The 20,261-nt window shown below is 41.5% G+C and overlaps 1 protein-coding gene across 5 annotated transcripts in view; it reads left to right on the top strand.

Annotated features, from left to right (window-relative positions):
• LOC134219428 (optomotor-blind protein) overlaps nucleotides 1-20,261 on the top strand; it is a 428,474-nt gene that overhangs the window by 137,918 nt on the left and 270,295 nt on the right. For all 5 annotated transcript variants that reach the window (XR_009981559.1, XM_062698157.1, XM_062698161.1 and 2 more), the window contains one exon: nucleotides 10,084-10,197. Coding sequence is in view for 4 of the 5 variants with exons in the window: in XM_062698157.1 (XP_062554141.1) it covers nucleotides 10,084-10,197 (114 nt within the window). In the remaining variant the exon portion in view is untranslated. The remainder of the gene's footprint in view (nucleotides 1-10,083; nucleotides 10,198-20,261) is intronic.

Below are 20,261 nucleotides of genomic sequence, written 5' to 3'. Positions count from 1 at the left end.
ATAATATCTGAGGCTAGAGAGTGAAATCTCTTTAAAATGTCTCGAATCATGTGAATGACATTTCGTCTCCCACGCCCATATTTACTGCAATGTCTTGTTAGACAACGTTGTAGGCACATTTAACCTTTTGTCTGTGCTCTGGGGTCAATATGACCCCAGGCCACTTTGAGTGGCTGCCATTTTTTTAGTTTTCAACCGATTCTCCTAATTTTTGGTAGTTTGGTAAAACTCGCCGAGATCTGTCTCCTAAGTGCAAATTCGCTTGAAAAATCTTGAAAATTTGCGCTACAGTGTACTTTTTTCAAAAAACTTACGTTGTCTGTGCTCTGGGGTCAAATTGACCCCAAATTTAAATTGCTATAACTTTTTTAATGTTCGGCCAATTTTGGATTTTTGGGGCTGTTTCGAAAGATAATTTAATCATCTTTCAGGTCGTTACCAAAGATTGACTATAGGTGGGTACATCGCGGGGAGGGGTTTTCGTAAAAAAGAGTACAAAAACAGTGATTTTTTATGCTTATTTTACTTATATCTGAAAATCCTACCCATTTTGAACTGCACCTTTTCAAAAAGGTTATGCAGGAAGGTGAGTGCTTTGACATTAGGCAATGATTAGCTTAGAGCTTGGTCGCTAGGTGGCGGTATATTTGAATTCATTATTTTAGACTACTCAAGTAACTCCGATATATAGAATTTTCCTCATTGTAAATATTCTTATCGCACAAATTTGAAATTTGTAAAGATGACGTATCTTTAACAAAGTTCGTCTGGTGGGGATGGACCGTCATGTGACGGAATAAATAATTAGGAAATTTACAAATAGGCGGCGCTAGTGTACTTGCAATATTCTTGCATATTTGAAATATTACTTTAGCTTGAGATCCCTCATACCTACAACCAAGTTGTATTCGGCAACATTGTTCAGGATGTCCAGGACTACAAAGCGGTGCTCAATATAATGAGCACTTCTTCCAAGATGCGGCGCTAGTGAGCTGTTATATTTGAGTATATTGTTGCATGTGAGATCTGATGTATTTTGGTTTGTAGCATTTTTGGCAAACATGAATGTTGTGGTAGAGTTCATCAAAAGTTTTCTTTGCATTCAACCTGCTCCAGCGATGCTGCAAATAATAGAATGTGTTCACAGAATATGTTTTAGGTCATCCAAGAAAACCCTGGAACTAAGGCCTTTGGGTCTTCATGCGTAACCAAAGATTAGCCAATTTGCCGCCTATTTGTAAAATTCCCAATTATTACTTCCGTCACTAGCCAGTCCATTCCCACTAGACGACCTTTGATCAAGACGCCATTTTAACAAATTTTAAATTTGTACGATAAGAATATTTACACTGAGGAGAATTCTATATATGTATCGGAATATCTTGAGTAGTCCAAAATAATGAATTCAAATATACCACCACCTAACGGCCAAGTTCTAAACTTATCAACGCCTCATGCCGAAGCACAGGCATTCCTGCATAACCTTTTTAAAAAAGGTGCAGTTCAAAATGGGTAGGATTTTCGGATATAAGTAAAACAATCATGAAAAATCACTGTTTTTGTACCCTTGTTCACTAAAGCTCCTCCCCGCGATGTACCCGCCCACCAATAGTCAATCTTTGGTTACGACCTGAAAGATGATTAAATTATCTTTCGAAACAGCCCTAAAAATCCAAAATCGGCCAAACAATAAAAAAGTTATAGCAATTTCAATTTGGGGTCAATTTGACCCCAGAGCACAGACAACGTAAGTTTTTTTGAGCACAGACCGAAGGTTAAGGGCTACAAGTTCTTCATACCTCATGAGCTGCTATCTAGCTTCTGAAAGAAGTTCTAGGAAAATATTATGCAAGGCCGCTAACCGCAAGTCAGTCCTTAAGTCCCGGGGGGGATGTAATGCCAATAAGAAGAAGATGCAGACGGAAAGGAAATTTCATCTGTATAAAACCCTGATTCTCCAGTTTTTCCTTTACGGCTGGTTATCTACCTTGTACCAGCCATCACAGTCGTTCTGAATTCGGGATGATGGAAGCGGGTTTCCTCCATTTTCTGGCAAGGAACATCGCAAATCTGTTCCTCATCTGTCTAATGCATCGCTCTGTTCTAGCAAACACCTATCCTACGACCTTTACATTTATTAACAAAATGTGGGTGCTATAAATAGCTGTATTGAGGACGTCTTTCTTGCCTGCTCGGATGAATGTTACGACTCCTCTCGAAGGTAACTGAGACTCATATGTGACCAGATTTAGTCACATTGTTCACCATTGTTGTCGGAATGATGCTGTTCGGGACATGATCTGGCCATCCTAATAAAAACATGACTGAAGGAACAAACTCTGCCTTACTCAGTTTTTGGATACTTTTGTGAAGTCTTCCGAACAGCTGAGCTAATAATAAATAGTTCAAAATCAATCGCAGGAGGCGTTCTTCTTGCTATAACTTGTTGCTAGAAAGCCAATGTTATTCATGACAACTACTGGAATAATGTCCGCCAACTCGATGCACGGTCCTGACCCAACGGAAGACGGCACTTGCAGCGGATTACGCTGTAATACAAGTGCGTCCGGGGTTTGTCTCCGACGACGATCATTATGACGTCGCACACTGGGGCAGACCGCTGTGTTCGTTGGACAAAGCCTCTAGCACTCTCTGTATACATTTTAGAGTTTTGGTGTCTTCAATATATTACCGAAATTACGAGTGAAACGGATGTACGATATCTCCGAATTCTGCAATATTTGGTAGATTCGCCCCTTTCCGAAAATTATAAGACTTGTCTTTTTGCTCTGCAGGGTGGCCAGTGAGTCGGGAAATCGGGAAATGCGGGAAATATGCGGGAATTGAAAGTCCATGCGGAAAATACGGGAAAAAATCGGGAATTTCTTGAAATTTCACAAAAAAATCGGGGAAAAAAGTCTCCAGGTTTTCATTTCATTAAATCATGTATGATTATTCTAGTGTATAACATGAAAAAAACATTATTCACTATTTTAAATGCATATATTTTTGCACGTAACGTTTTAAACTATTTGAGGAACAATCCGGCTGTCGAATGTATAATGAAAATGATATTGAAACCAGAATTCCTTAATGTCGAGTCTAGAGTCTTCGGTAGTGATGATGGAAAGCAACATGCTACCTACGCTTCAGCAGGTTTCTAATACCAAGGATATCTCCGAGAGTTCGAGAAAAAGCTAATTGGCATTTCGTTGCAGCTTGTGGATTCCTGAAGATGCTTTATCGACATTCTTTTGAAAGCGACTCGAGTTTTGTCTGGAGACTTGGCAACATTAGTCGAGTATTTCCAATTATGTTCAATTCCACATCTTAAGAATCTCTGGTCGAGGTAAAATAAGTCTCAAGAACTGAAAATAAATTGTGGAAAAAATAGTGATAGGTAGCAAGTAATGAAGAGCATGAAGGTTATTTTCATTATTATTTTTTATTAAAGTGATTTGCAGCAGTTTAAGAGATAAATTTCTATAATAAAGATAAAAAGAATTTTAAAATAGTTAGAGGTGAAAACAATGCGGGCCCCTTTCTTCACTCCACAACCACTTCCTCTCCTTCTCCGCGTTTCTGCTCTCTCTCTCTGTCTTCTACGGATGGCTTCAACCACGTCTGGTCACGTTCCGCGTCGTGGGTGGCACCAAGGGTTCGTCGGCGGATAGTTGACGATCCAGCTGCGCGTCCTAGACCACCGATATGTTGACGGATCGGTCTTCGGTGAATAACTGTGCCGGAATCTACCCGGCGAAGGGGTTCTAAGACGGCACAAGGACTCCCGGGAACTAGGGCCGTATCGCAGATACAACGGTCGAAATAGAGACACCACACTAGAACAACGGGGTCCTGATTTTCCTCCTTCTGCTCACAATCTGGTAATATAAAACTGCTTGTATTTAGACTTCTAATTAGCGCTTCGCACATCTAGTCTTGTTCACACCTGCCGAGTAAGTGAACGACTTGTCTCAGACCAATCAGCCCCAAGGTTCATGACCCCATCCCCGGTCATCGACTTTTCACAGTCTCCATCCCTTTTTCGTGCCACCCAATTGTGCAACCCATCATGGCCGCTCCCAACTCTGTATCCTGCGGCTCCTGGTGGTGGGTTAAAGAAACTTGGTGGGTGGTTGGTAGCAGTTAAGGTGGTTGCTCATAGTGGCTATCTTCTGGTATGCCAAGTGGGCCTACTCTGCTGGGGAAAAACCTTCAAACCTCACACAAAAACATCCTGTCATAATCATTTACGATTATTAAAATACAAAATCTCTTCGATACACACAATTAACAAAACCAAACACTTACAGACTTTTCACAACGATGACACAAAATAACGGAAAGACATTTCCACAACAGAAGCTCTTTAAGTTGTTTGCAGTCGGCATCACTTGTTATCGTCGAAGAGTGCAAAGATGGGCATTAGACCAGGCTAGCTTACGAGATGGTCTCCGCACTGAAACAGCTTGCACAATACAGAAGTTGGCGATTCTTGTAAAACAAGCAGTACCATTATCTACGTCCGTATTCTGACATTGCTCAGATCCAACAGACTCGGAGACAAGGCGGTTCATAAAGATATAGTCTGACCCGCGGAAATCACGGGTATTAAAATCATCATTAAGAGAAACATAACATCAGGTGAAAGTCGAAAGCTAGAACAGGATGATAGCGATGGGGATTGCCACTTCCAAAGCTGTGATCTTTGCTTTGGTCATGAGGTTTCGTTGGAAAATACGAGATCCAGAATACGGTCAGAACAATTACGAATAAGGTTTCGTTGACGCAGGCCGTGAAAAGCTTACCTGTCAAGGAGTGTTTGCCCATCCACAGCTATAAGTACTCCTCCGCTACTAGTACAAATACCGTTTGTGTCGCAACGCGGAAAACACGGCAGCCATCATTAGTGATCAACGCTTATGGACGTAGTCCCTACCAGGGATTGAATCCTAAAGAGAATGAGCAAGTCTCTCACTTATCATCTCTGTATACATATACGATATGTAGCATACCGCGATTCGGGAGGCTATACCCCATGATAAATTTCTTTTAGAAAGCTCCAAATACGGGGAGCACTGGCTCTGATGATGCATTTCAACTTGTTCTACACAGCTGTGCAGTAACCAACACGAAATGAGCGAAAACAAAGCGAGAATCACCATTTTTCTTTGAGGCTTCCTATCCGATTCTGTTTTTTTGCACTTGTATACAAGTTTGATAAATTTGGTATCATGGCTTGTTATGATTCGGAACAGTTTTTGCCTCTCTTTTATCGTTGTTCGTTATCTATTGAGAGCGATTTCTGCAAACCCTGGTCCCTACTGCTCTTGAAGACTAAATTGTGTCTGTTGATTAAATAACAAATAAACATGTAGTGTGGACGTTGACAGAGGCAGACCGGATAGCTTTTGGGATTTTCGAGCGAAGAGCCTCTAGCTGCGTGCTATATTCGATGGGAAGTTAGAAAACAGTGTGCGGCGCAGACACATGGGTTATGAGTTGTATGAAGTGTGCTACAAAGAAGAAATATCGTGAATTGTGTGAAATACGGCAGACTTCAGTTGTTGGTCATGGCGGTGTTTTCGGCGTAAGACGTTGACTCGGCGTAGTCATGTAATAGTAGAATGTAGATAATTAAACTTATCTATGCATTCTTATTTCTCTGGTATAGCTTGCTAAGGAGTTTCTGTAAACTTCCTCGAGAAATCCCTCAAATGTGTACAGGAAACGCTTTTGTTTTTTTTTAATTTTATTTTTACCTGAATATCCACCAGAAATTCTTCGGAGTTTGATCGGGATTTGATTTAAATCATTTGAACATTTGAAGAATGTTCTTCATTTCTACGCAAATTTCGTTCGCCACAGGGCATTCATCTAAGCTTCTAAGAGGCGAAAAGCGCCTGGAAATCTTCTGAATTCCTACCAGGATTTTTTTTTTCGGAATTTCCATATCAACATCTTTTTAAAAATTCTTCGAAGACTCTGTGGGGCCCGATTCCGCCGAACGAACCATCCAGTGGTCTGTTCGCCTGCGTGCTGCTGTGAAGGTGCAACCCCGTTAGTTGCACGTTGAAGGAAGTGCGAAGTCATGGCCTGCTATTCACTGATCAATGATGACCACGGATCCGTTACGCGGAACATATTTACGTATCTATCATCAATACAATGCACACTGAAAGTGAATTACCTAGTTTATAATATATCTGTCCCTCACAAACTCCTCTTACACTTATTAAAATTATCAAGAAAAAATCTTCGGAATTTCTCTTGGAAAATTCTTTTTCGAAATTTTCCTTGACCTTTTCATAATGAATTCTTCGAAACTCCAACGAAAAGCCGTCGAAATTTCCACAGAAAGTTTGTCATAATTTCCTTTCATAAAAATTGGTGGGAATTTTGATGAAAAAATAGTCGTTATTTTCTAGGGAAATTCTTTGGAATTTCTTCATTGAAATTTTCACGGGAAATTCGTCGGAACTTCCACGGGCAGCAAATATCGCGTGATTACGTGATTACATTATATTGGGGTACTTTCATGAATTTGAAGCCGTCTACTAACACCAATATTACATAAGATTCCAAGGGACACAATCAACACTGAGGTGTGTTAACGAGTACTACTCATCGAGCTCTTTAACAGAAAAATGGAAAACATACATGTTGTAAAATGGCGGTTACGTCACTTTTCCAGATTACGGCAGTACTGGTACTTCGATTGGTATGAGTCGTTGGCATGTCGTATTCAGACGCATGTTACGCTTGGAACTTCAAATAATTAAACATTGACCACATTGACCCTATAGCCTCTTGGTTATTTAGGGGCATTGGTGAATGCCGTCAATTACTGAAATCACACAATTTCCGTGGAAAATGACCAGCTAGAAGTAGCCTGACATACTCCGTCTACTTTACAATGTTCACCGTATTGAAAAAAATGCACCCTGCCTACCAAGAATACTGCTTTCAACTTTGTATGATAAACTCTACCGTCGTCCCAACACAATGCTCACCGTGTTCGCAGGTGTTAAAATTGCCAATATAATGCCCTTAATCGGACATCCCAACACTCGCTCCCTGTTTATACAGTGGCACCAGTTTCGAATCGTTCGCAAATTGTTACCTTTCAGCGCCAACAATCAATCCCTCCGTTCATTTGCAAATGTAAAATTGAATTTCCCGCTTTGCGAACTAAATCTGCCGTATAATTACGTGGATTCGCCGACCGACTGAGGGACGACGGTGTTGGCGGCGGCGGCGTTGCTTCTCTCGTTAAATTGCACACCTTCTATCTCATTTGCGCCGCGCACACGTTCCTTTCTGTTCTCACCTTGGCTTGGCTTACGAAGACGATGACGACGATGCTGATGACGCCGGTTGTTATGGACTGCCTCGATAAGTACGTACAACACCTTTGTGATGCTCCCTACGATCAGAACCGACGACGACGGCGGGAGAGAAACAGAAACCTAAGTAATCATTATCAATTAGTGCAAACAAATTAATCACACTCTCCTGCAGCTAAATCATTATCGCAAAACAACAGAGACGCTCAAGTAGGTAACCACTCCGGCGCAGAACTTTCTGGCGGCCGGAGGAAGCTTTGTGGCGGCCTGATGGAGCTTTCACACTGCATGCCTACAACTAGGTTAGGTGCGACTGCAACATTCGCAGTAAACCGGCATCCAAGTGTAAAATTTGATTAAAAATGCACCAACTACTCTGTGCCGGGTTGCCGCTTGGTTACGTGTGAGAGGGGGTGCATCCGATTCTCATGCACTTGGCACTCATTAGCACAGGCGCCTGGAAATCAACCTTTAGCGGTGCCCTTCCGTCTACCCGCCGTCCATCCCGATGATGACTTCGCGTCACTGCAACTCCAGTGCTGACAGAAGTCCGGTACATGGAGGAAGAGCGGGAACTGGATCGAAATCAGCTCGCTCTCCAGGCTGCTGACCATGCCATTGGGTAGATTTTAGAATCGACGTCGATCCGCACAAAGGAACGCCAAAGGTGCAATTCGCATTGTTACTCACTTTAAAATGCATTTCACCTGTTAATTAATTAGCTCGATTTCGTTTTAATTCAACATTAATGCTCTTGTTACTTTGTGTGCGGGGCTCTCGTTCGACTTGGTTCGGTTGTCTGGCTGGGGTTTTTGTTTGCTTTGAGAATCACCCGGCGAGACGAACCAAAACCCGTTCTATAATGCAGCTTATTATCATCCATCAAACTGCACTGATGAGTACCGACATGCCATCGTCCATCGTCCCGGTCCCGTCAGGGCGTTGTTTGTCGTCGACAGTTAGTGTGTTTGGTCTAGTTAACAACTACCAACGATGACGGGAGAATGTGTCGAAAAATTAAAAACAAATCTTCCTCATTTATAAGCAGATTAACACCCATCATCACCACGAGGTTTCAACATTTCAACAAGCGTATGAGATCCCGAGTCGTGGAATCCGAGAAGATAATAAAACTATAACTCGTTTCGATCGGTTGACTTCCGAATTATGAGTAGCGTGCTTCATAGGTTTTTCCATTAGGAATGGAAAATGTAACTTGGATGATCAACTCATCGATAAGTATTCCCATATGATTTTTCTCGCAAAGAGGCGTGGGCGATTCTTCGGACTGACAGTTTAACGTCATTTGTTAGCATAATTTCTGTAAAAATCAAAACACAATCCACAAATAAGGTATCGCATTCTGGTCGGGAAGTCATCAAATTCACAAAAAACCCTATCGGTCTGAAGAGTGTGACTCTGGAATGAATCGAACCGTAATCGCTATCTTGCCCACGATAGGAAGCCGAGTGCACTTGTCTAAGAGCATGTAATTTGACTTGTGAGATGCGGTTAGTTAGTTTCTACGCGTCGTTGCTAGTTTTGACACTTGCTCGCTGTCGTCTTTGCTCATTATCGGCAGTTGCACGGAAGGATGCGCTTATATTACCGGGCTGAGCTTGTAAGTTGATACCCGGTTCGTAACGGAGATTGCTTCGCGGTATCGGTATTTTTTGAATGCTAGATGGCATTGTTAACGGCTTGATTTATGTCGGTCGGTGAAGGGTTAACGAGATTGCTTTGAATCTCAAGATCGTTAGTCGTTCGTCATGTTTAAATGATGGGCCAACTGTTGAATTTTATGAGGCATTTAATTACAGTTCTGTTATCAGAAATGTCGTGTTGGAGAAGAATATGAAAAGACTACAATAACATTCAATATTTTATTATGAGAAAATAACAACGAATTTGGACCGAAATGGAAAGGAATGATAATATATTCACTTTAAACATTTTAGAATAACAAGACTTTTATTCACCCAAGTACCTCGATATAAAGATTGAATTCAATTAGGACGAAATTATGTTTAAAAATGTCTTGCAACATTTTCTAGTTTAGTGCCCCTTATCCATATTGGAACTGAGCATGTCGACTAACTTAGTATTCCACAAATAATTTTCACAGTTATTCCAGTAGTGAGTCAATTCTACTATAGATAGCTCTATCAAAATGATTCTGTTTACATCGTTCACCAGATAACAGAATACTGCAACTGTCCGGCCCACCCAACGGCCAAATTCGGCTTGATCTGAAGAAATTTTGTTGTCCATAATACGGTGCGAAAACTCCTCCGGTTCAAGGATTCTTAACTTGTGTGTGATTAGGAGACCGATCGACCATTAACGCGACAGCTAGGTTAGACGGGTTATCGCCAACGTTGTTTCGCGGTAAACGTTGGTAGGTGAGGCCATGCCGAATCTATCGGTTTGTGCTAAATTTATTACCTCGCCGAGCTAGAATAGACATAGCACCCTGCTCGAAGTGTAAACGATCCGCTACTGTTTGTCTGATGGTGGCTTAGCATGATAACAACACGTCTGTGTCTTTGACCGCGATTAGACGTTTGATGTCCGAGTTCAATTCTTGTCGGCGGAAATTCGTATATTTCATAAAATGTCAGGTTGAATGCTCAAACTTTGAATATCTTTTTTATGAACGATCAAATATTGAAAATCGTAGAAGTAGAGATTTCCATTTTCAAATTAAACAATTATGATCTTGTATCTTTACTTACAGACAAATGTTTCCTCAGATGAAATTCCGAGTGTCGGGACTGGATGCAAAAGCCAAGTACATACTGTTATTGGATATCGTGGCGGCGGACGACTACCGATACAAGTTTCACAACAGGTGAGTTCATCGAAAAACAAACATTGAAAGATTTGGAAGCATTGATATTTACACGAATTACCATTTAAAAAGGGCTTGCTGGTCTGTCCTTCAACCTATATTTTAAAAAAATCAGAAGGGTTATATACAAGATACGACCGCCCGACGTAAACTACGTAAAGCAGATCATAAGATAATAATGAATTTGCTTAGAGCTTGGAGTGATTGAAATTTTGACTTTTTCGCTCCCCTATGCTTGAACGATAACATTTGCTGTTTTGATGAACCTCCTAAATTTTCAATTGAATTGGTTGTAACTTAACTAAGTACGAGCAGTTTGTAGTTTGTATGGAAATCGCATCGTATGTGAAAAATCGTTTCGTGACATTGAGCATTTAGGGAAAGATCCCCCAGCGCAGGACACCTCCCAATACCGGACACTTCTCCAAAAGTTTTCACTTATACATATCATTAAGCGCCTGCTTCGGCAAAAAAGTATTAGAAATCTTTATAATATATAACATTAATTTTTTTACGTGTTGATTTCGTAACGCAAAAATAGCATTTTACTCACCCCCATGTCACACTTTTTGTTTGAAGCATCTGCCCCTGGTGCGATAGTGTAGACTAGACTAGACTAGAAATATCTGCCCCTGGTGCGATAGATATCACTGACAAATTCTGGGTACATTTGTTGAATTGCACGTTTCACTGATGCCTTCTGAGAAGCCCAATTATCATACTAAAGATTCGCAACCTCGATTAAAATCGATTCCCAACTATTGGAACGACCATTCAATATGGATTGTCTATGGAGTTAAAGCTCTTGAATATTTCTTCCAGTCATATGGTCTCCCCCGTCGCCATTGCCCAATGACGGAGTGCCAGAATCAGAATAATGTTAAATTCAAGATCGCCATATCAACTGTCATACAAACCTGAAACGACCTGTGCACGGTAAGCTTCTATTCAAACCATCGGATGACACCCAAATTTTAAAGCATATTCGACTGTGCGTGGCGGAGCAAAATTATTTTTTGAACCACCCTAGTTATTAGTTTGCTGCCGCCGGTGCCGTTGTTGACATTCGCTCCGCGATCAGTTTTTAATCGTTTTTTTTGGGCAAAAATAGCAGTTTATATTATATTTATATTATGTTAAACAAGTGACTGATTTCGAAAAGTGATGTTTAATTTGCATTCCATCAACATTTCGGGCTGCTCATGTGCGGAGAAGTGACTTGATTTTTTCAGTGCCCTTTGAGAAGAAGTGAAGTGAAGTGATAAACCCACCAAATCGCGAACGGCTAATAAATTGGCACGAAACTGCTGATTTAGAATATTATTCGAGCCGAAATACATAGGACTCTTTGGATAAATATGTTCATTATCACGGGAAGTGAATAAATATGCTGTGAACAGGTTAGTAATTTGAATATTAAACTTTTGTTCGAAGCTGTTCGATGAATTCGAATGTTGGTGGGAGAGGAGTGCGGGAGGTGTGGGGTTGACCCGTAGAAGGTCCGGTACCATATTGACTGCCATCGTGGTACTCTTCCAACTATGTCCTTAACGGCATGGGATATCAGATCTTCATGTGGTAAGCTTTGTACAAAATATGAAATTGAATAAAAATGTTTATAATTTTGATGTTTCGCGTTATTTTAGAAGGTTTGAATCAACAATGTTAAAATCAATCTAATGCATTCTGATTATATGAAGATGGTCCATATTAGCCATATTTTAAATAATGATGATGATTTGTTAGATGTGCCATGTAATTGTGGTGTTCGGACATTGAGATTTTTATAGCCATTTTTTACACCTGTTTTGTTACACTTACTTCAATTCAATTGTTTCTTCTTGCTGAGAAAGCCACAGAAATTAGCAGAAACAAAAATTGAAGAGGACATTCAAAAAGGTGAGAATTTGGATTAGGATGTAAAAAATTTAGCTGAAGAGTCAAATAAGCTCTACTAACAATTTTTAATATTTACAGCTTGAAGCACGTGAAAAATATGATTATTCTGAATGATGTCTTTACTCATGTAACAGGAACTTAGTCACATTTGAACAATATTTAAACATTTGATGTAATAGTGTCCGGTACTAGGAAACATTTTTCTGAACCGTGAAATTTTCTTCAAAATTCATCGTCGTAAAACGTGTTCAAATGATCAAATATAGCTTTAATGAATCATCAGTGGCCATATTGTATGTATAAGGTGTAAAAGAAAACATAATCCGGATAGTTAGAGTTTTTTTTTGTCAAATGGCTTATGTGTCCGGCACTGGAGGATCTCCCCCTAAATATAATCAACCCGAAGACTTCGAAGAATTTCTAATAATTTTCCTAATCTGTAAGACAATTGTTATTGCAAACCGATCAAACTTTCGTAAGCAAAGTTATTAAAAAAACAAAAATGCTCATTATTGATATGTTATTCTTTTATGTGCTCAATTAAATTTCCCACGATTTAGTATTTCCTTAATAATTTTTGTTTCGCAACAAAAACGATTTATTCACTCGCTAAATTTCCTATGTTGCCAACGTACTCATATATTTTTAGATATTAATCAGCAACATTGCAAAACGGGCAACTGGCAATTCCGACCAAGGCCGGGTACATAAAGCTAGTACTCGTATTAATAGACGCCGACGAGTCATCTGCACTTCCACGAGTAAACATGGGGATGTTGGATATATGGGGTCGAGAGGTAGGGAGGTTCGTTTTGGTAAACGTTTTGCCGCGTTTAATGTGTAGTTTTCCGCAAATCATGTTCGATCGCACACTAATTCATTTGTGTTTCGAACAAAATTAGCGTAACTCAATATATGAAAATTGTTGGATATGACAATTTAAAGTTTTCATTTAAAAACCCCTAATTTATTATTCCGCAGTGGTGATGATGCCTTTCTTTTCTACGACTGTTGTGTGACTTTTGAAGTATTATTTTAAAGGGGTGCTGCCTAAATAGTAAGATAACCTTGTTTACAGTTGATAATCAATTTTAATGATCACCTCTTACTTACATCAACATGTCCAGCATCTTACTTTTTTCGCTCCGGCCGTCACGAGTTTCATTGCTCTGGTTCTATTGTTGTACTTTTTGTGCGAATCATCGCACAAAAGTAGAGCGCAAAAACCAACGGCACTAGACGGCGGTCGTAACGAAACTCTGATGTTTTACTGGGTTGGTAAAGAATTAGAATTTTCAATGTTTTTATGTTGATAACCAATAGTTCCAATGGCCTAAAAAAATTGCTGGAGAGTTTCCGATTCGATTGATAATAAAATCTCGAAAATTCATTGAAAGATAAATGATCTATTAACGTTTGAAATCTTACATGATTTCGTGACGGTCTCGAATTTGGAAATTTTCATTTGCCACCCTGTATCCGAGTCTTCCCCTTAGACGTAGTTTACGTCAAAATCATGGGTTCAATCCCAGATTTGCTTCCAGGTAACTTACCAGATAACTTATTAAATATCATTTCTATCTGTTTTCACGTTTTACTAAACGGTTTTACTGTTCATTTATTCAGTATCAACAACTCCCATGGTTCCTATGAAAAGAGAATTTCTTAATATTGTAGTCGAACAAAAGTTAGATACACAGGAAGATCAGTAGGTGTTTAAGGAGGACCTCGTCCTGGTGTTAGGTGGGACGCTAAACAGCCCTGACACGACGGCCCTCCGACGAGACAGGAGGTTTGCGCAGGCCCAATAAGCCGCCTAGAAAACCAATCATTACGAACAATATAAGAGATAATGCGACTCGATATAATCGGCAAAGACCTAGGCGACGAATACAGGATCACGATTGGAAGCTTGGAACATGGAATTGCAAGTCGCTAGGTTTCGCAGGTTGCGACAGGATGATCTACGATGAATTACATCCCCGCAACTTCGACGTCGTGGCGCTGCAGGAGATTTGCTGGACAGGACAGAAAGTGTGGAAAAGCGGGCATCGAGCGGCTACCTTCTACCAAAGCTGTGGCACCACCAACGAGCTGGGAACCGGCTTCATAGTGCTGGGTAAGATGCGCCAACGCGTGATTGGGTGGCAGCCAATCAACGCAAGGATGTGCAAGCTGAGGATTAAAGGCCGTTTCTTCAACTATAGCATCATCAACGTGCACTGCCCACACGAAGGGAGACCCTGACGACGAGAAAGAAGCGTTCTACGCACAGCTGGAGCAGACATACGATGGATGCCCACTGCGAGACGTTAAAATCGTCATCGGTGACATGAACGCACAGGTAGGAAGGGAGGAAATGTATAGACCGGTCATCGGACCGGATAGTCTGCACATCGTATCGAATGACAACGGCCAACGATGCATAAACTTCGCAGCCTCCCGCGGAATGGTAGTCCGAAGCACCTTCTTTCCCCGCAAAAATATTCACAAGGCCACATGGAGATCACCTAACCAAGAAACGGAAAACCAAATCGACCACGTTCTAATCGACGGTAAATTCTTCTCCGACATCACGAACGTCCGCACTTACCGCAGTGCGAATATTGAATCCGACCACTACCTCGTTGCAGTATGTCTGCGCTCAAAACTCTCGACGGTGTACAACACGCGTCGAAGTCGGACGCCGCGGCTTAACATTGGGCGGCTACAAGATGGTAGACTAGCCCAAGAATACGCGCAGCAGCTGGAAGTGGCACTTCCAACGGAAGAGCAGCTAGGCGCAGCGTCTCTTGAAGATGGCTGGAGAGATATTCGATCCGCCATTGGTAGCACCGCAACCGCTGCACTTGGCACGGTGCCCCGGATCAGAGAAACGACTGGTATGACGGCGAATGTGAGCAGTTAGTGGAAGAGAAGAATGCAGCATGGGCGAGATTGCTGCAACACCGCACGAGGGCGAACGAGGCACGATATAAACAGGCGCGGAACAGACAAAACTCGATTTTCCGGAGGAAAAGCGCCAGCAGGAAGATCGAGACCGTGAAGAAACGGAGCAACTGTACCGCGCTAATAACACACGAAAGTTCTATGAGAAGTTAAACCGTTCACGTAAGGGCCACGTGCCACAGCCTGATATGTGTAAGGACATAAACGGGAACCTTCTTACGAACGAGCGTGAGGTGATCCAAAGGTGGCGGCAGCACTACGAAGAACACCTGAATGGCGATGTGGCAGACGAAGATGGCGGTATGGTGATGGACCTGGGAGAAGGCGCGCAGGACATAATTCTACCGGCTCCGGATCTCCAGGAAATCCAGGAGGAGATTGGCCGGCTGAAGAACAACAAAGCCCCTGGGGTTGACCAACTACCAGGAGAGCTATTTAAACACGGTGGTGAGGCACTGGCTAAAGCGCTGCACTGGGTCATTACCAAGATTTGGGAGGAGGAAGTTTTGCCGCAGGAGTGGATGGAAGGTGTCTACAAAAAGGGCGATAAGCTGGATTGTAGCAACTACCGCGCAATCACATTGCTGAACGCCGCCTACAAGGTACTCTCCCAAATTTTATGCCGTCGACTAGCACCAACTGCAAGGGAGTTCGTGGGGCAGTACCAGGCGGGTTTTATGGGCGAACGCTCCACCACGGACCAGGTGTTCGCCATTCGCCAAGTACTGCAGAAATGCCGCGAATACAACGTGCCCACACATCATCTATTCATCGACTTCAAAGCCGCATATGATACAATCGATCGGGACCAGCTATGGCAGCTAATGCACGAACACGGTTTTCCGGATAAACTGACACGGTTGATCAAAGCGACGATGGATCGGGTGATGTGCGTAGTTCGAGTTTCAGGGGCATTCTCGAGTCCCTTCGAAACCCGCAGAGGGTTACGGCAAGGTGATGGTCTTTCGTGTTTGCTATTCAACATCGCTTTGGAAGGAGTAATACGAAGAGCAGGGATTAACACGAGTGGTACAATTTTCAATAAGTCCGTCCAGCTATTTGGTTTCGCTGACGACATAGATATTATGGCACGTAACTTTGAGAAGATGGAGGAAGCCTACATCAGACTGAAGAGGGAAGCTAAGCGGATCGGACTAGTCATCAACACGTCGAAGACGAAGTACATGATAGGAAGAGGTTCAAGAGAAGACAATGTGAGCCACCCACCGCGAGTTTGCATCGGTGGTGACGAAATCGAGGTGGTAGAAGAATTTGTGTACTTGGGCTCACTGGTGACTGCCGAAAATGACACCAGCAGAGAAATTCGGAGACGCATAGTGGCTGGAAATCGTACGTACTTTGGACTCCGCAAGACGCTCCGATCGAATAGAGTTCGCCGCCGTACCAAACTGACAATCTACAAAACGCTAATTAGACCGGTAGTCCTCTACGGACACGAGACCTGGACGATGCTCGTGGAGGACCAACGCGCACTTGGAGTTTTCGAAAGGAAAGTGCTGCGTACCATCTATGGTGGGGTGCAGATGGCGGACGGTACGTGGAGGAGGCGAATGAACCACGAATTGCATCAGCTGTTGGGAGAACCATCCATCGTTCACACCGCGAAAATCGGACGACTGCGATGGGCCGGGCACGTAGCCAGAATGTCGGACAGTAACCCGGTGAAAATGGTTCTCGACAACGATCCGACGGGCACAAGAAGGCGAGGTGCGCAGCGGGCAAGGTGGATCGATCAGGTGGAAGATGACTTGCGGACCCTCCGTAGACTGCGTGGTTGGCGACGTGTAGCCATGGACCGAGCCGAATGGAGAAGACTCTTATATACCGCACAGGCCACTTCGGCCTTAGTCTGATTAAATAATAATAAAATAATGATTACTATTGTTACCCCAAATTACCCTGTTTTAGAAACAATCTCTGGGAGAAAATATCTCAACTGTTTCAACAGCTGCATTTGACTTTCAATTTCACTAGATCTAGGAAATATCGACTATATATTGTTTTGCTTAGGACTTTATTTGTTATAGCTCGTGTATTATGACAATGGCCTTTTGTTTAGAAATATTCCAGTGTGTAAAATTAATTAACCAAAATTAAGTTAACCTTCAAAAGGCCGGGACGACAGTCACCTCCTTTAAAGTGGTCGTTCTCAGTAAATCGTTGACCAAATTTCATAACCCCGGACTTTTCTCAAAGGGGATTAGTAGAGCTTTTTTTTTACATAGGTGTCCCCCCGCTAGACCCCTCCCCGCGTTCATGAGTATCAAAAATGTCTGTGTTTTTCCTTATTTTTTGCTATGATGGGCAAATTTCTTCAGTTATTAAGTGCAATAAAGTTCTGGCGTCATACATTAAATATATCAGGTAGAAGTGATTTTGAACGTTTCCAAGTTATCTGATAACTGTAATTACCAATATTGAAAGCCATATCCCTGATCTAAGATTTATGGTCATATTTCTTAAAATCTGCGAAATAAACCAGACAGTAGATACATTAAATATATCAGGTAGAAGTGATTTTGAACGTTTCCAAGTTATCTGATAACTGTAATTACCGATATTGAAAGCCATATCCCTGATCTAAGATTTATGGTCATATTTCTTAAAATCTTAAAATCTGATCACGAAATAAACCAGACAGGAGGGAAAAATATCACAAAAAACTGTAGACATATGTGGAATCAATTTTATGTATTGAAGATACTATTTTGGAACATTCCAGGTCATCCAAAATATCCGTGAGTTCAGGTCTTGAATTCTACCATAGAAGTGAAAAGTAATGTGCACATAAAAATACTCAGAGCACATCCTACTCAGTTCAAAAATATCAAATGACTCATGAGAAATTTTTCTGCGTGTCTCATAGTGACATTCTAGAATGCGCGAAATGTTCTGAAGTTTAGCTCATAAGACCTACGTTACAACGGCCTCGAAAATGTTTTCGGCAGCTATCAAAACCTTTCCCAACAGATCCTTGGATACCTGCCAAGAACGTGATACCGATCTTTCTGCATTTCAATATACTGGAGGCCATCCAAAACGTTCTTGAGTTCAGGTCGTCAGATCTACAATCAAGTAGAAGCGCAATGGTTGTTTCAAATCAAGCTCAAGTCATCCGGCACAGTTCAAAGAAATCAAATGACTTATTGAAATATTTTCTGCGTGCCCCAGAATGCCATTCTAGAATGCGCGAAATGTTCTGAAGTTCAGCTCGTAAGACCTACGCAACAACGGCCTCGAAAATGTTTTCGGCAGCTATCAAAACCTTTCCCAACAGATCCTTGGATACCAGCCAAGAAACGTTATACCGATCTTTCTGTACTTCAGTACACTCCAGGTCATCCAAAAGGTTCTTGAGTTCGGGTCGTCAGATCTACAGTCAAGTAGAAGCGCAATGGTTGTTTCATATCAAGCTCAGGTCATCCTGCCCAGTTCAAAAAAATCAAATGACTTATTGGAAATTTTGCTGCGTGCCCCATAATGACATTCTAGAATGAACGAAATGTTCTGAAGTTCGGCTAGTAAGACCTACGCTACAACGGTCTCGATAATGTTCTCGGCAGCTATCAAAAACCTTCCCAACAGATCCTTGGATACCTGCCAAGAAACGTTATACTAATCTTTCTGTATTTCAATACACTCAAAGCCATCCAAAACGTTCTTGAGTTCAGGTCGTCAGATCTACAATCAAGTAGAAGCACAATGCTTGTTTCAAATCAAGCTCAGGTCATCCTGCCCAGTTCAAAGAAATCAAATGACCTATTGCAAATGTTTCTGCGTGCTCCATATCGACCTGAACTCAAGAACGTTTTTGATGGTGTTCAGTGTATTGAAATGCAGAAAAATCGTGTAACATTTCTTGGGAGGTATCCAACGATCTGTTGGGAAGGGTTCTGATAGCTGTCGAAAACATTTTGGAGGCCGTTGTTGCGTAGGTCTTACGAGCCGAACTTTAGAACATTTTGCGCATTTTGAAATGTCATTAAGGAGCAGGTAGACATTGGAGACCCAAGGATCTGTTAGGAAGGGTTTTGATAGCTGTCGAAAACATTTTGGAGGCCATTGTTGCGTAAGTCTTACGAGCTGTTTTTCAGAACATTTCGCGCATTCTAGAATGGCATTATGGGGCACGCAGCGAAATTTCCAATAAGTCATTTGATTTCTTTGAACTGGGCAGGATTACCTGAGCTTGATTTGAAACAAGCATTGCGCTTCTACTTGAATGTAGATCTGACGACCTGAACTCAAGAATGTTTTGGATGGCTTCCAGTATACTGAAATGAAGATAGATCGGTATAACGTTTCTTGGCAGGTATCCAAGGATCTGTTGGGAAGGTTTTTGATAGCTGCCGAAAGCATTTTCTAGGCCGTTGTAGCGTAGGTCTTACGAGCTGAACTTCAGAACATTTCGCGCATACTAGAATGTTATTATGGGGCACGTAGCAAAATTTCCAATATGTCATTTGATTTCTTTGAACTGGGCAGGATGACCTGAGCTTGATTTGAAACAAGCATTGCGCTTCTACTTGATTGTAGATCTGACGACCTGAACTCAAGAACATTTTGGATGACCTGCAGTGTACTGAAGTGCAGAAAGATCGGTATAACGTTTCTTGGCAGGTATCCAAGGATCTGTTGGGAAAGGTTTTGATAGCTGCCGAAAACATTTTCGAGGCCGTTGTAACGTAGGTCTTACGAGCTGAACTTCAGAACATTTCGCGCATTCTAGAATGTCACTATGGGACACGCAGAAAAATTTCCCATGAGTCATTTGATATCTTTGAACTGAGTAGGATGTACTCTGAGTATTTTTATGTGCACATTACTTTTCGCTTCTATGGTAGAATTCAAGACCTGAACCCACGGATATTTTGGATGAACTGGAATGTTCCAAATTAGTATCTTGAATACATAAAATTGATATCATATATGTCTACAGTTTTTTGTGATATTTTTCCCTCCTGTCTGGTTTATTTCGTGATCAGATTTTAAGAAATATGACCATAAATCTTAGATCAGGGATATGGTTTTTAATATCGGTAATTACAGTTATCAAATAACTTGGAACTTCTACTTGATATATTTAATGTATCTACTTTATTTGATGACGTCAGAACTTTATTGCACTTGATTACTGAAGAAATTTGGCAATCATAGGAAAAAATAAGGAAAAAACACAGACATTTCGATACTCA

This window comes from Armigeres subalbatus, chromosome 3 (assembly GCF_024139115.2).
Source record: "Armigeres subalbatus isolate Guangzhou_Male chromosome 3, GZ_Asu_2, whole genome shotgun sequence".
Taxonomy (NCBI): domain Eukaryota; kingdom Metazoa; phylum Arthropoda; class Insecta; order Diptera; family Culicidae; genus Armigeres; species Armigeres subalbatus.
Note: the sequence above shows the minus strand (reverse complement) of the source record. Positions and strands in the feature narration are given on the sequence as shown.